Below are 15,747 nucleotides of genomic sequence, written 5' to 3' on the forward strand. Positions count from 1 at the left end.
CATTTTTAATCATGCAAAGCAGCAAAGAGAGGAAAAAGAAAGAGGAATTAGTAAGACAAACAAACGTGCATATCCTCCACATTGATTCAAAAATTTACCCAAGACAACTCGAAGCTTCAATTATTCTTCACAAGCAACCAAATATTGCTGTCATCATTAATATTATGGAAAATAAGAAAGGAAAAAAAGAAAGATCGATGGTGGCTGAGTACCCTATAGCCTGTCCAATATGTAAGTTAACTATTAGTAAGTCTTAATATAAACTAATAAATACACTTACAATTTGCATGTAATGTAACAACTATAGGAAAATTGATTTTATATACATTTCGGAGCGGATATTTCTCTCTATGAGAACCTTTCAAGTGCCCATTACCCAGTAGTCTAGAACACTACATAAACCCTCAACTCTGTGTTAATATTAGACACTCATGGTACTAAAATGTTTAAATACATAAGAGTAGATAACTAAAAAAAGCAACAAGTGCTATTTTAGGACTGACAGTTTTTGACAAAATTCGATTCAAAGTACTACATAAACATATTTAACATTTAAATAAATGAATTAACTCGATTTATTTATAATTTAAATAGATTGATATGATGAACTTATTATATAAATATTTAAACACATTTATTTAGTTGAGTTAAAAGATTTATATGTAAACACATTCATTTATTCGAGTTAATAGATTTTATATAAATGCATTTATACATTTAAATACATTTAATCAGAATAGTATATAAAAATATAGTTTATTTAACTATATTTTTTAATGTTAAATTATTAACTTATAAAACGTAGAATATATTATAGTACATTATATTACGTTTAAACATATCTATATTACACAAAAATTGTATTTATACCTCAGTACATTATGGATATGATCCATAGCTCCAAAAGGAAAACCCAATTGTAACCTAAAAATTATGGTGGAGGGTGGAGAGAGAAAAGAATATAGAGAGAAGATGATGTGAGGTATTATAATTATAGATAGTGGTAAGCATGTGCCTTTTTTGACTACTCTCATCGAAACCCCAATTATTATTCTTAACCTTATAACCTAATGAAAATCTTTGCATGCGTGCGAGCACGAAATTCCACAGATATGGAGATAGAGAGAGAAAGAGAGACCTGTTTTATCTTGCCAAGAAAATTTAATTTCTTTTGATGAGTGGTTTTGCCGACTTTTGACATTAAAAAAGGAGATTATGAACAAATTTGATCTTTCTCTTTTGCCAAAAGCATATATGCTTAGTGGCTTTATGGCTTCCCTCATCATTGCTCAATGTATTACTAGCTACTGTTATAGTTCAATGTCTAATTTATGAATATTATATTATAAAACTTAAGCTAATTAATTAAAAAAAGTGATGTCTTAATCTAGTAACACAATGAAATCATTCAACATATAAACTGAGAAGAAAGTCTTTTTTTTTTTTTTTTACTTTTTCTTTTTTGATTCAAAAAGTTTCCAAAGAAAATATATATAAATAAGATCCCCCCACTAGACCAAGTAAATTGTAAGGTAGAACCCAACCAAAGTAACTGTAGAAATTCAAAAGGTCCAGCATATGTGAATGGAATTCTCTCCAGTTCCTATTGTATTCCACTACATGCACCTAATGCCATTTTCTGTCATCTGTTTCCTCTTATCCCAAGTATCTTTCACCCACCACCATGGTCCACCATGGGGTTGCTGGCCATGTGATTATGCAAAGGATGTCTTTGACTGATCTTAATATTCTTCTTTCATTTCCTTTTGAGAGATGATGCTCTTCATGGACATTCTCTCAATGTGAGCCTCCTCCTCCCCATCTTTTTCTCCATCACCAATAATATCCTTTCCCATTTCTATCTGTTTAGGACTCTGTTTCTACCAGTACACTAAAGGGTATAGGAATATTGTTTGTTTTTGCAGACCTGTCGAGGTTCAAACTTTAAAATATTTGCCACCTAAATGCATTTTAAAATTGCCAACCAATAAAATAACTTAGAAGAACAAGAATATGAAAATCGTTATGGATACTCATGCAGGCTCACAGGATAATTTCTATTTTCTTTTATTCTTCAATTGCCTTTATCTATATTTGTATGGCATTACAATAAGAATGAGTTTTTTTTCCCTACATTTCCCCTTGCAAATTAAAATATATCACCCAACAAGGTTTTCAAACAAGATTATCAAATCTGCTAGAGCAGAAGACTGCAGGAGATTTAGACGAGGCAGCTAAACAAAGTTTTTAGATCAAAAAATCTTTTTTTTTTCTTTTCTTTTACCAATCCACCTATTTAATCCTCTTTACTGAAGAGGAATATACCAAAACTACAGCTACACGAGCAAGAAGGGTAGTATACTATCACCGTCAATTACTTGATTAAGTTGGACAGAGTAAGGGCTAAAAACCGACATATTTCTTTTCTTGTTGAATCTAATCCAGGATTCAGTTGTCTCATACCATCATAGCTACAAACAATAATCAAACATTTTTATACAGCCTCTAAAAGTTGCAAAGAACATTTGCATTCGTATTTTACTCAGACCAACAATGAAAAAAGTACGCTATCCCTAACGTACGTGTAGGCAAACAGACAAGGGTACGTGCAAGACAAAAGCTGCAAGGTTACGTGTTTGGTTTACTGGTGGGGGGGGGGGGGGGGGGGGGGGGGGGTGGCGGGGGCGGGGGCCCTAAACTTGGAAATAGAACCTAAAAGCTTTAATAAAATGACAAATCAATAGAACGTAATGAAATTTTCTCTCTTCTTGTTTTTGCAGCCTTTTGAGGAAGACTAAATCTCAATATGTAAAATTCCAAAATTATGATGGAGACAATGTCTGCAAAGTTGGAGCCTTTACAATGGGTCATTGCCACTCCAATAATACGTATCAAAGTTAAAACCAATATTTCTAAGTAGAAGCTAGTGCTTAATAGCATGTTTGAATAGCCATTTTCTAAAATATTTGGAGAGTTGTATAAAATTTTGAAACTACCAACTCTTGTAACAAGAACGAAAGTATCAAGTAGAAGACAAATCTTTTTGAAAAATATTAAAAACCTTTAAAACCTTTCAAATCTCATCCCACCTAATCGTTGAGTCGAGAATATAATTTAAAAAACACTTAATAATACCTTCTAAAATCTTTATTTACTTTCCGTTAGCTTCATTTCTGCCAATCAGTGTAAGAGGCTAGGGGTCCTTTTCTTTTCCATACTAACACAAAACATACTCACGGTATAAACATGTGCAAAGAGAGTGAAATGAAAGGAAAAGGAACACAAGCCCCACAATTATATAACATACCAGTGATTTAGGTGCCCCATAGTCAAGATATCTTTCAGAATCATCGGCCTTCGAAAAAGAATCTCTACCCTGCATGTTTTAATCAATCAATAGTAATAAAAGGTAATACAACAATGACAATCCCTTAAACAATGCTATTTTGACAACTGGGTCATAATAGGGTCAATTCGTCCAGCCACCCCTATTAAAGTAAGCATATCTTTCAAAAATTGTCCCTTGAACAAACAAACAATGATATAGCCATTGCACCGAATCAATTATAGAAATGCTTATCTTGTACCGTTTCATAGCTGGCATAGACGAGACCAAAATTTCAACAAATGATTAGATTAATTGATAGATCTTGACTCAAGATCTACATACTGGAAAATCAACTAAATAAATGTGATATAAGTTTTGCAACAGTACAATATGTGGTACAGTGGTCATATTTTACAAAATCTAACTTGATTAATGAAGCAAAGGTATGTGCTAAAAAAGAGGCAAAGAAGAAGTGTTATAGGGTCTCAATTTAAGAATCTACCTCAAAATAAAACAAAAATTTTGGGTTAAATTAATAAGTCTTAGAACAAAAAGCAAAATCTGATGTCCATAAAACATCCCCCGTTCTGCACATGTTCCCACAGGAGAGTTGATGCTGCCTTCAGTTGAAGGTGCTGAGGAATCTTCATTCCAGTTTCCTTCTGACTAGTCCTTTGAAGAAGTCAAAACTGTAGCCACATGAGAAACAAGAATCAGGATAGGGCCATCTAGAAGCAAAACATCCAATTGTAAAATTATATGAAAATAATTTCTGAATTAAAAATGTATTTTACAATTAAGAGAACATTAGAAGTGAAGGATGCAGAAACAAGTGGCAGCATGTTGCTTCCAGTTATTTAGTTGCAGAACAATAAAATTTGAAAAGCTGCAAGAAATTGCCAATGGCTTTCCTAAGCTTATACCACTATTGATCACCAAGTGGCAGGACTAAAGACTTCTGTATTAAATAAAATTATGTGACTGATTGTTGCATTTGGAGCCATTACAAAACAGTAGAAAAAGGAAAAAAGGAAGATAGCAGAGATAAATGAATAACTTTCCCACATATAGCCAAGACAAGACACAATAGACTCAATGGTTATTCCAAATGATTACATGAAAGAAAAAAAAAAAATTATTTAGAGGAGAAATTCTGGAAGAGTCGCCAGATTTATGCACTCTCAAAAGGCGACCTAAACTAGTAAAACACTTGGGGATAAGTATTAAATATTGCGAAAGCAAACTTAATGGCCTTAACTAGGGAGGAAAGTTTGACCACAAACTGGTATGCACCCTAAAAATGCAGTTTGGAAGATATATACCATAAAGGAAAAAGCTTTAGAATCCTTTCTCAACCCCCTTTTTTCTCTTTTCTATTGGGATCTTAGGGAAATGAAAATGCTAAAACTCAGAAAACTCATGGGACAGGCCTCTAAAGCACATACCCCTGCAATTTTTTCCAATGAAAGCATGATACCAGAAATTTTCTTTTCTGAAAAAAGAATCAGTGATGTTTTAAATCACCGATCTGTTTGTGGAAAAAAAGGAGGAGAAAAAAAAGAACTCAAGGTCTTACCAATGATGAGAAAGCTAGCAGTAAATTTTTCAAAAAATGAGAAGGAACATTCACGAGTTCCTAGAAGTACTATAAGGACTCTCTAACTTGCCTAGAGAAATGTTAGCCTGAGTTTTTTCTCCCCAAATACTTGTGGAGAATGATGAGATCAATGATGTTTAGAACTGTGGAAGTTAATTGAGAATCTAAGGATAGCAAATCTATTCAAAATAATACAAGTACAGAAATTGTAAACTTGGTCAGGCCACCAATAGAGGTCCTTTCTGTGGTGCAACTTGCTGAGCAATGCAGACCTTTGAGAAGTTTCTCAAGGTACTTACAAAAAACCAGAGGTATGCTTTAGAGTTAAACCATTTGACAGTAATGAGAATATGAGAATCAGTAATTCCTGTTATTAATATTTGCTTTGTTAAAAATCACTCCAGAACCGGAATGGAATTCCCCCATCAATAGGAACCACTTATTCTCCCCTCTCCCTTAGGAAAATGAACTTTCATTTCCATTAGAATCAAGTCAAAGCAATTATAAATAGTCATATAAGTGAAATAATAACTTGTCATTTATATTTATATTATTTTTATAAATTTGTTACATACAATAATAACAAACTAAATTATTACTATTTTTTCCAATAATTAAGCATTTGTTAGCAATGTTAATGATAAATGGAATTCGATTCACATTTCATATTGAACCAAACAACACAAAAAAGAAAATCATTCTCATTCCTATTCCTGACCTTCAACCAAATGGTTCCTAAGCTCCTAAGAGATCCAACAGCCCAGGTAGAAGCGCGCGGAATATTTTGAAATCCAACTGAAGGAGTATAGTAGAATGACTTTTATGTGGCAGCAGTTACTATGATGAGAGCCTTTACCCTAACTTGGTGGTCCAAGTTGTTCCTGCATAACCTAAACTTGAGGAATTCATACAACCCTTTATGTTTCTAAGGGGAAAATGATAATTGACATGTCAACCTTCTCTGTACATGGACCTTTTTGTTTGTCACATTCACCCTCAGTATTTAATGTGGACTCTAAGCGGAATGTAGAAAACTTCCAAGCACAGCATATGTGCTAGATTTTACTTGATATTACACTTATGCATGGGTCAGCATAAAAAACCACACACTTATTGAATTGGAAATTATTTACTTTAAACATTAAAGAATTCATATCTCCATTGAGAAAGAAATACTCTACCTATTGCCATCAGGATGAAGTTCACACATCACATTGTCTTCACCAATAGCTAGCAAATATCCTGAGGATGTCAATCCCTGCAAAAAAAAAAAAAAAAAAAAAAAGAACCTAATTTCAAGTTGCAGCACCAGTAGCATGATATCCCCATTTATTTAGCATCCCATCCACATGACATGTAATGGCGCCTGAACTGGCAGCAAATATTAATCAACCACATAAACTGTATTTTTTCCAAATTAATGACAGAATTATTTCCATGTATAAAAGAGATGGTTTGGTTGAAAAAAACAAAGGTATAAAAAGAACTGACTAAAGGCGTTTATTTAATTTTCTTTTCAAAGGATTAATAGGAATGCTAAACTAAAATGGACAAAGTTTAACTGCTTTTATTAGTTTTGACAGAAAACTATAAATTCTTCTGCAGAAATTTTTCCCCTGAAAATTAAAATAAAAACAAAAATAAAGAAGCTGGCTAGAGCTAGTCGTGCAAGGTAGCATTTGTACAGCTTAAATGCCAATGAAGAATGTTCCTATGCACAATTAATTCTTTGCCCGGACAATTTTCTTAAGACAGAGACAGGCAATCTTGCATGACATCCCCAATTAATAGAAAATAAAACATTTTGCATCCAATAGCAACAAAGTTAATAGACAACTTGGTGTGCATGTGCATGCATATTCAAATTTGCATGATAGAAATGGGCCTAAAATCCATGTAATTAGTCATACCTGAATAGTAACCACATTCTCCACCATTTGATCCCCACTGTTTTCTTGTACGATGACTCTCTGCCCACTACACAGACATATTAAACCAGAATCACAACCATGTTAACAAAAGATGATAATTTTTCATCTAGACAATTATGTTGAAGAATGCAGTTGGATTACGTGAATAAGATACGTGTGTCTTTAAGATAGAAAATATAATGGTCTTCTGACAACACAACTTGCATCTTTAGCAACATCCTAGCCAAAATAGATTGAAGGAAAAAGAAAAAAAAAAAGGCCATGAGACTAGGTAAGCATTTTCCAACATGTATGCCACAATTGTACAATATAAACATGTTAGTCTGCCACATCTATGTTGGGAATATTGGATACTCATCTAGTCTAATGAGGAATTTTTCATCAGAAGTGAATCAGTTACAAGTGTACATAATAATAGGCACAAAATAACAAGCACAACTTAACACCTATACAGGCGAAACACGTAAATGATACTAAGCCATTCAGCTTCTAGAAGGTTTTCAAGGTTCAGTAAATTTGTTTCTAGGTTAGTTCAGTGATACATCTGCAAAAGGTTATAAAATATACTATGAAGTTTTAATACACTAAATGGCTGCTGCATTACTAGACATGATGTAATCCACAAAAACCCTTCCATTGGGATCTTCATGCTCATCAAGATGCATGGACACAACATTTCAGAAGAGACAACGATGAGATGAGAAACTCTCTTAAGGCATTGATGGGTATGAATGTATGCTAATGAAATAAATAAAAAAAATGAACATCTCACCTGTGTAGCCATGTTCTGTAATACAGCTCCTCAAGAGATTGGAATCCTGGATGATATGCAATAAGACAAGGCATTATGATAGATAGGGTTTATAGTTTGAAATGAATCATATTATTAAGTGAAAGGAGTTGCAAATTTCAGATATTTTTATGCAACCATGGGAAAACTTTTTTTTTTAGTAATTTTCAAGTAATTATAGGATTGACAACTTATAAATTTAAAGTGAGGCTGTGTGAGATGCCAACAATACAAATTCTATGATGTCTGATTGGAATAATATAGGATTCAAGTGGTTTCTGTTTGAGATTTTATATTATGGGATGATTATTAGGGGTAAAAAGGTCATTACAATACCATTCACCATGAAAAGAAATCTCAAAAGCATTAACTAAATAAAACTTTGCAGGATAACAACTTTGAATTTAATTGGTATTAAATAGTGCTTTCTCAGTTGAAATAACTTTGCAACAAATCAAAGCGTAGACTTACCTTGATTTAAGAAAAGATCATAGAGACTTTCAAATTTGTTAAAGAATGCAGTGAGAATTTCTTCTCTTCTTAATTGTGAAGCAGCAGGAGACAATTCTCTTTGTACTGCATTCAAGCATGTTGTTGGTTTCTCATTATCAACGTTCAAACCTATACCTGCAAGGAGGGATAATGTATTAGCAGGCACGAGAATCTAGAACTCTGCCTCTTGTGTAAAGTATGAATTATATAATGGCAACAGAAAAAAAACATTTGCGGAGTTAGGCTACTAAGAACAACAGAAATTATAGTCAATTTACCAGCACTGACATTGAACTTCTTTGATTTATACGTTGAAGTGCATAGGATGCCGCCAACTTTTAGGCCATTTAAGTAAAGGTCATTTGGCCATTTTATTTTAACATCTAGAAATGGTAAGCCCTGAAATAGATGATATTGAACCCAAGTGAGAATGTTAATACAATCAAAAGAAAATTTATCACACACACCACCAATAGGCCAATTCATCCAAAGTGAAGTTTTAGTCTTCTTTCTTTTTCCCCAATCATAAGCAGATAATATGAACTTCTGCTCCGATTTACATCTTAGGCTCGATCCTAATACATCTTAGAAATATCATGAACCACAGCAAGGTATATTCCAATCAAATTTTAAAAACAAGAGATTACAAAACTACCATTATCTTTTAAAATCTCAATAATGCATAATAATAAAGTCAGATTAATAAGAAGAACAACGTCGCTTCATGGCAACTCATAATTGAAAGAGTACTTACTTTTTTGTGACAAATATCTTTTATTGCCTCAGTAACTGCTAGAGAAACTACATATTGCAACAAAGGCACAACACGGCCGTCCTCCATCTGAACACTGAAAGAAAACAATAGGCATCCCTTTGGAGATTCCCACACGTTCTTCGAGCGACCTAAGCAATGTAATTTAATCAATAGCCATGAACAAATATCACAAAAATTAAACATTAATGGCAAAAGTAATTACAAACCTCTTCCTTTAGACTGAATATCAGCAACACAAACAGTACCAATTGGAAGCTCGGAGAAATTGCTGCAAAACAACAAAAAAGAATCATACAGGTGCAAAAGAATAATATCATTTGGAGATTGCTTGGCTTACTGTGAGACGACATCGTGCGTGGAAGTTAAGCGCGGAGACCAAATAAGTAACCGACCGAATTGATTAGTTGAAAGGTTGTTAAAGAAAAGTTGACGATCGAAAGAAGCTTCTTTTTCCGGCTCGGAAATCTCTGATTCCAAGAGTAAAGATACTCGGGTGTTGTCAGGGAGTTTTATAGAGCTGCCATTTTGCTTCAGAGATTGAGCGATTTCATTCTCTGCTGTGGATTTTCCTGATAATAATAGCGTACAAATTGAATTATCCATTGATGCTAATGATCGATAGAGAGGAGAGTGCGGCTGGCTGCCTAGAGAGCCAGACGGTACACAAGTAATAAAACGTAGGCAATTATGAAGTAGTAGCATGGAGACTGAATTTCTTTTTCTTCTTCCTTTTAACTGTTAGGCAGCACAATTCGCGCTCCACCATCTTATGCGTTCACTAAATTACCCTTATTCCTTATTATTCTTTTGGCTAAAAAGGTAGGCCTGTACCTTGAAAAATTAATTCTCAGTTTATCATTTATGAGTTGATGAAAGTTCTTGCAAATTGTACTCTTTTGGTCTTTAAAATTTAGAAAATTCCTAAAAACTTATATCTAAATTCATTTACTCTATCTATTTTTTTCTAATATGATCCATCTAACTTGGATTAGTTGAATTTCTAAAATTTCGTATAATATCTAAAATTAATCATAATTTATAAAAATAATTATATTGATGAAAATTTGTACATATTTCCTATAAACATTTTATTAATGGACAATCATCATCAAATCAATAATTTATATTTTTCTAATATATAATCCATATTATTTGGATAAGATCGGAGTGTCTCAATTTCTAAAATTATAAAATATTATATAAAATTAAATAAAAAATTATACTATTATATATTTTTTCTTTAGAAATTATAATACTAGAACAAAATATTCATAGGTATTGAATAGCTTCAACAAAGGCATTTTCAAAACTCTTAATACTCTATATTTATAAGAAACAAATCATGATACTTATTCCTTAATTAAAATACATATAGTTTATCCTTAGAGTATATTTTCTGAAGATTCCACCTCTTGATTAGCGAAGTACTAGAGGCGAGTAAAAAATTTAGTCAGACTAAATTCTCTTTAAATCATATTAAAAAATTAATTAATTAAATCAAATTGTCTAATTTTTCTTTTTTTCTGTGTTTTTAATTTAATTTTGATTATAAAAACATTGAACTTATTAAATTAACCAAGCTTGTTAGTTATTTAAAATATATATATATTAAATTATTAATTAAATAATAAGTTCTAAACTATCGATTATTTGATTATCTTTATTCCGTTTTATATTTGTAATAATCAAAAGAATGATCATAAATCGGGTGATTTTCTTATTAACAGAACCGACAATTTGTCTTATGATCAGTTTGGTTTTTATTTGGAATTCAAAAATAAACTGAGGTATTTTTTTATTAATACAAACAATTAAGTGAATCGTAATCCCCTAGTAACCACTAATCACCTTTTTGTAAAAAAAAAAAAAAGACAAGGGCAATCATGTCAACAATGAAAAAGTACAACGTGCGCCGCATCATTTTCTGGGCCGGTAATAGTACTATTTAGCTACGGAGAAACCAATACGAGATACTGTGACAGCGCTGCTTGGAGACTTTATTGTCACAGGCAGCTTTAACGCCGTAAATTGTTTATTTTTATCCACGTGGTATTTATACAGTTCCTCTAGTTGTAGGAAACTTCTAACTTTTGCTGCTGCTTTATAACAGAGAAAATTTTGAACATTCTGGAGGCAGCTCATGGAGGAGTTACAGGCCGCTCTTCAAAATTGGGGTTTACGTGTTGCTAATGTTACAGAGAAAGGACGGAGTCTCGTCACCACCAAGGACTTCAATCCAGGTATATCACAATTCAAATCGCTCGGTTTGAAGAAAAATGAATGAATTAACTAAAAAGAAATAATTATGCGCAGGAGAAGTAATAATAAGTCAAGAGCCTTACGTTTGTGTACCGAACAACTCAGCAACTGAGTCACGATGTGATCGATGTTTCAGTTCCAGTAATGTCAAGAAATGCTCTGCTTGTCAAGTTGCTTGGTACTGCGGCAGCAGTTGCCAGGTGCGGGTTTTATGTACAACTCTGCCTTTCAATTTTAGATTATAGTTCATAATGTAGTATGCAAAACGATTAGGCTTAGTCGCTTTATCTTCTGATGATATTTGTATATAATCATGTTCAGAAGTTGGAGTGGAAGCTGCATCGAATTGAGTGTGAGGCTCTATCAAAGCTTGACAAGGATAGGCGCAAGTATGTTACACCTTCTATACGTTTGATGGTCAGACTCTTAATTCGAAGAAAATTGCAAAGTGAGAAGGTAATTAGTTTTATTAATTCTGTCCTTTTCACTATTGAGTTTTCAATTGCTTGATCGATATGTTTGAATGCAGATTATTTCTTCTACTGCCACAGACAATTATGATTTGGTGGAGGCATTGGTGGCTCGTATGTATTATAAAACTTGCATGTTTTGTTTGATTTGGTTTGCTTGTGCTTGATGATGCAATTTCGATTTTGATAGAATTGCAGTTCCTCAATTTGCTTTGCTTTGTTTTGTTTGACCTTCTATTTTGTGAAGATATGAAAGACATTGATGAGAAGCAACTGGTGCTATATGCACAGATGGCCAACCTTGTCAACTTGATTCTTCGGTGGCCTGATGTTAACATAAAAGAGATTGCAGAGAACTTTTCCAAGGTCTCCAAGTTATTTTATTTTATCTTTTTTCTGTTCTTGTACTTACAAATAGAGCACCTTTAGTTTTCTTTTTAAGTACTCCGTTTCGCTTTCTATTTTTATTTCTGTAGATGTAAGATACTTGAGATAGCTTTAAGTTTTTTATATGAAGGCTTCATTTTAGTAGTTTGATAGTCCGTCTTGAGTTTGTCTTGGGCAAAACGGAGGGAGAAATTGCACATTCTGCTGGAATATTCTAAATATGTCTTTCTTTATGCTTTTAACTTGATGGACACTTGATACAATTTTATGCATTTGAATTGGATACATCATTAGCAAATACAGGATGAAACTGTTGTCTAACTGGATTTATATTCCAATAAATTGTTGTGATGCTTAGTTCTGAAGTCTGATCTCAACAATCAAATGCAGCTTGCTTGCAATGCCCATACTATTTGTGATAGCGAATTGAGACCCCTTGGCACAGGACTGTATCCGGTTGTTTCCATTATTAACCACAGGTGACTACCTCTGTTGAATGTTGTATTTGGTTATTTCTCTTCTTCTTTTTGTGCTCAATGGTTTTGATGCTGCAGCTGCTTGCCCAATGCTGTTTTAGTGTTTGATGGAAGGTTGGCTGTGGTGCACACCGTGCAACATATACCTAAAGGTTCTGAGGTAAGACATATTTATCTCTAATGTTCATAGCTAAGAAGTGCAGATTTCATTGTTTACCGGCTAATCAGATTTAACCCTCTCATTTGACAATTGGGTATCTTCTATGTGTTATTCACAAAATACAATGCATCATTATCTCAAGATATTTATGCATTAAATGATGATATCATAACTTAGGATGTTGAAGACTTTGAATGTCTGAAAATAATAAAACTTGACATGAACTTAGAACCAAAGTTTGTGGGTCAAGGTGGGTAAACTGTCTTCTTACCTGAATAAACATTGAAAAGTTTTGTAGTGGGCTAGATGGCCCTATATTAAGTTGGAGCATCTAAATTACTTACCTTTAATATGATGTTTTCTTTCAATACTTTTTTTTGTGTTGCAATAATGGATTAAAATCCACTGTTTTTTTGAAATTTTTAACTTCATGTCATTTCTAAATGTAGTTCTTTGGTTCTTCTATGTAAGGTGTTGATAAGTTATATTGAAACTGCTGGAAGCACTATGACGCGGCAAAAAGCTCTAAAACAACAATACTTTTTTACTTGCACATGTCCGCGCTGCATTAAAATGGTATTTTCTTGTTGAATTTTAATAAGAGTCTTTCTTTTGTTTTCTTTGTCCTTTTATATTGTTCCATGTTAGTGTTATATCAGAAATTTAAGCTTTGTGAGGAAACTGCTCATATCTTTTTATTACCATAGTAATAAAAAGTGCAACTTTAAGAACAAAAAGATAATTTAGCTTGTTATGATCTTGCAAATAGAAAAGGTAAATAGTGTGAGCAAAGAGTATATCAAATTCAGTTAAGTTTTATGTGCTCAATATGAATTTTTTATTTTTTATTTTCTTATTTTTAAAAAAACCCATTTATTTAAATTAAATGTGAATAGAAGCTTAACGAGAAGGGTTTCTAATCTCTATATGCACCCATATATAAGTGCGATGTGTGCATGTACTTGCACACTCTTTGCCCCTTTTTGGTTGTTAATAAAGCTTATGGCCTATTGAAGGGTCTACTAGATGATATTCAGGAGAGTGCAATTCTGGAGGGTTACAGATGCAAAGATAATAGATGCAATGGTTTCTTGCTTCGTGATTCTGGTATGTGATTGGGTTGTACTCAGGTGAATCAGATGGTCCCTGCAGCCTTTTCAATTTTGTATTTGAATATGCAGATGACAGAGGATTTATATGCCAACAGTGTGGCCTTCTTAGGAGCAAGGAAGAGGTAAAAAAGTCGGCAGCTGAAATAAAAGCGACGTCAGACAAGGCTTCCAAGTCTATATCATCTGGAAGTATCCTTTACTGTTGTTTGTGTTGAGAACCATTAGTCTCTTTGGCCATTTGATCACAGAGGTTCGTTTCTTTCTTCCCCATAATTTTAATGTTCCTCATTTTGATAAACCCAAGTCATGTTGGAACAGCATCTTTCTTCAATTAAAAAATATAAAAATTCGTTCCTTAACTGGGCTTAGATCTGCAGGAAGCCGTTTCTATATATAAGTTGATTGAGAAACTCCAAAGGAAATTATGCCATCCCTTTTCAACTAGCTTGATGCAAACTCGAGAAAAGCTGCTAAAGGTTGAACTGTGACTGCCTTTATCTTAGTTAACAATTCTCTCATACTTGCAGTTAAGTTTTAGTCATATGTTGCTCATTGTTCTTAGAAATATAAAGCAAACATTTACATATGCATGTGATTATCCGAATCAATTGGCTTTTCAGATGTTGATGGAGCTGGAAGACTGGGGAGAAGCTTTGTCATATTGCAAATTGACCATTCCCGTGTATCAAAGTATGCCTTGCTTCAACTATACTTCTGAATAGAAGATGTATAAACACGCTTCTTTGATTGTTCCCATGCCTTTAATAACACACTGAAATATTAGGCTTTTAAGAGTAAATATTCCTAGGGGCCTTCAAAAATTAAGCTTTAACAGATAAAGTTGAAATGCTAACAAAACTTTCCTATATATCCATCACACGATTGCTAACAACCTCTGTATATTGCTTCAAAATCAAAATTCTCTCTTGGTACTTTTGCATGCAATGGAACAACGAGATAATGTGTCCTTGAACTTTTGAGTTGCACGGTTGACATTCTACTGCTACTGAATCCTGAATTCAACTTTCTGTTTTAATGCAGGAGTATATCCAGAATTTCATCCTTTGCTTGGTTTGCAGTATTTTAGCTGTGGAAAACTTGAGTGGTAGGGTTTTTCCATCCTAATGGAGTTAGTTATAAATTTTATTTTGGGATCTTCTTTAGATTAAAGATCTGAGTCATCTCTTGAAGCATGCAAATTTCTTAAACTGGCAGTGGCACCAGTTGAAAGACTTTTAGATGGGTAATATGTCAAAAAGAGGGCATTTAATGATCAAGAAAGATCAGGCTCCTTAGAGAAGTATACTGACAATACCTCTGAGAGTCCATTTTCACGATTTTTTCACAGAAAGTTAAAGTGATATTGTTGATGTTACAGGTTACTTGGGGACACAGAGGCCGCTATCAAATCACTGACCAAGGCACTGGATGTACTTCGAATTACACATGGGACAAAAACGCCCTTCATGAAGGAGCTCATGATGAAGTTGGAGGAAGCACGTGCTGAGGTCTCTTACCTTCGTGCATCTAATGATGGCGAGTAGCAGTTCCTGTAATCATTTGAAATACAGACATCTGCTATTGTTAGTACTAACATCTGTAGTAAGGCATACCTCTGCAGCAGGGGAAATGACCTTGCAACGGAAGTCTTCTCCACTTCGATTTACTTGTCCCGCCGTGCTATCCTGCAGGTTTTCTCTGCTTTTCTACTGGGTGCACACTATACTTCTGCTGGAAATTTCTTGTCTCAATTTATTAGTCAGCAGATCCGTAGTTGGTCTTCCACTTTACAAGAGACTATTTGTCGTATATTGGCACTCACGATGGATGTTAGAGAATTTCAATACAAATGAATTCAGCAGAATTATAGTCGAACTTCCTTTTCCAATAAATATCAAAGTCTGAAACATCTACCTTATTTCCTTGTGAACAACCCATTTGTCTACTAATAGCAAAATATTTAGTTGAAC

General features: G+C 33.5%; 2 protein-coding genes across 7 annotated transcripts; one reads left to right on the forward strand and one right to left on the reverse strand.

Moving 5' to 3' along the window:
* Positions 1-3,618: 3,618 nt before the first annotated feature.
* On the reverse strand, positions 3,619-9,717 carry LOC8274130 (biotin--protein ligase 2). 3 transcript variants are annotated; one of them, XM_015716048.3, is made up of 9 exons: positions 9,251-9,708; positions 9,120-9,181; positions 8,893-9,041; positions 8,417-8,537; positions 8,118-8,273; positions 7,629-7,674; positions 6,836-6,902; positions 6,107-6,183; positions 3,619-4,017 (listed from the first exon to the last, which is right to left on the reverse strand). In XM_015716048.3, the coding sequence occupies exons 1-9, from the start codon at positions 9,613-9,615 to the stop codon at positions 3,975-3,977; spliced, it is 1,086 nt and encodes a 361-aa protein (XP_015571534.2). In that variant the 5' UTR covers positions 9,616-9,708; the 3' UTR covers positions 3,619-3,974. The 3 variants fall into 3 exon arrangements, with proteins under 3 accessions (XP_015571534.2, XP_015571535.1, XP_015571536.1); XM_015716049.3 differs by lacking the exons at positions 3,619-4,017; positions 6,107-6,183 and adding an exon at positions 6,190-6,296 and having other exon boundaries at positions 9,251-9,717; XM_015716050.3 differs by lacking the exons at positions 3,619-4,017; positions 6,107-6,183 and adding an exon at positions 6,190-6,291 and having other exon boundaries at positions 9,251-9,716.
* Positions 9,718-10,800: 1,083 nt separating this feature from the next.
* LOC8274129 (histone-lysine N-methyltransferase ASHR1) lies at positions 10,801-15,652 on the forward strand. 4 transcript variants are annotated; one of them, XM_002513770.4, is made up of 15 exons: positions 10,803-10,936; positions 11,024-11,153; positions 11,227-11,372; positions 11,494-11,628; positions 11,702-11,756; positions 11,890-12,008; positions 12,420-12,508; positions 12,584-12,665; positions 13,137-13,241; positions 13,682-13,772; positions 13,847-13,966; positions 14,147-14,253; positions 14,398-14,467; positions 14,819-14,882; positions 15,156-15,652. In XM_002513770.4, exons 2-15 carry the CDS (start codon positions 11,054-11,056, stop codon positions 15,319-15,321), a joined length of 1,449 nt encoding a protein of 482 aa, XP_002513816.1. In that variant the 5' UTR covers positions 10,803-10,936; positions 11,024-11,053; the 3' UTR covers positions 15,322-15,652. The 4 variants fall into 4 exon arrangements, 3 of the variants coding, with proteins under 3 accessions (XP_048226875.1, XP_002513816.1, XP_015571533.1); XR_001534858.3 differs by lacking the exon at positions 15,156-15,652 and having other exon boundaries at positions 10,801-10,936; positions 14,147-14,303; positions 14,819-14,884; XM_048370918.1 differs by lacking the exon at positions 13,137-13,241 and having other exon boundaries at positions 10,802-10,936.
* The last annotated feature ends 95 nt before the right edge of the window (positions 15,653-15,747 follow it).

This window comes from Ricinus communis, chromosome 2 (genome assembly GCF_019578655.1).
Source record: "Ricinus communis isolate WT05 ecotype wild-type chromosome 2, ASM1957865v1, whole genome shotgun sequence".
NCBI classification, from domain to species: Eukaryota; Viridiplantae; Streptophyta; class Magnoliopsida; order Malpighiales; family Euphorbiaceae; genus Ricinus; species Ricinus communis.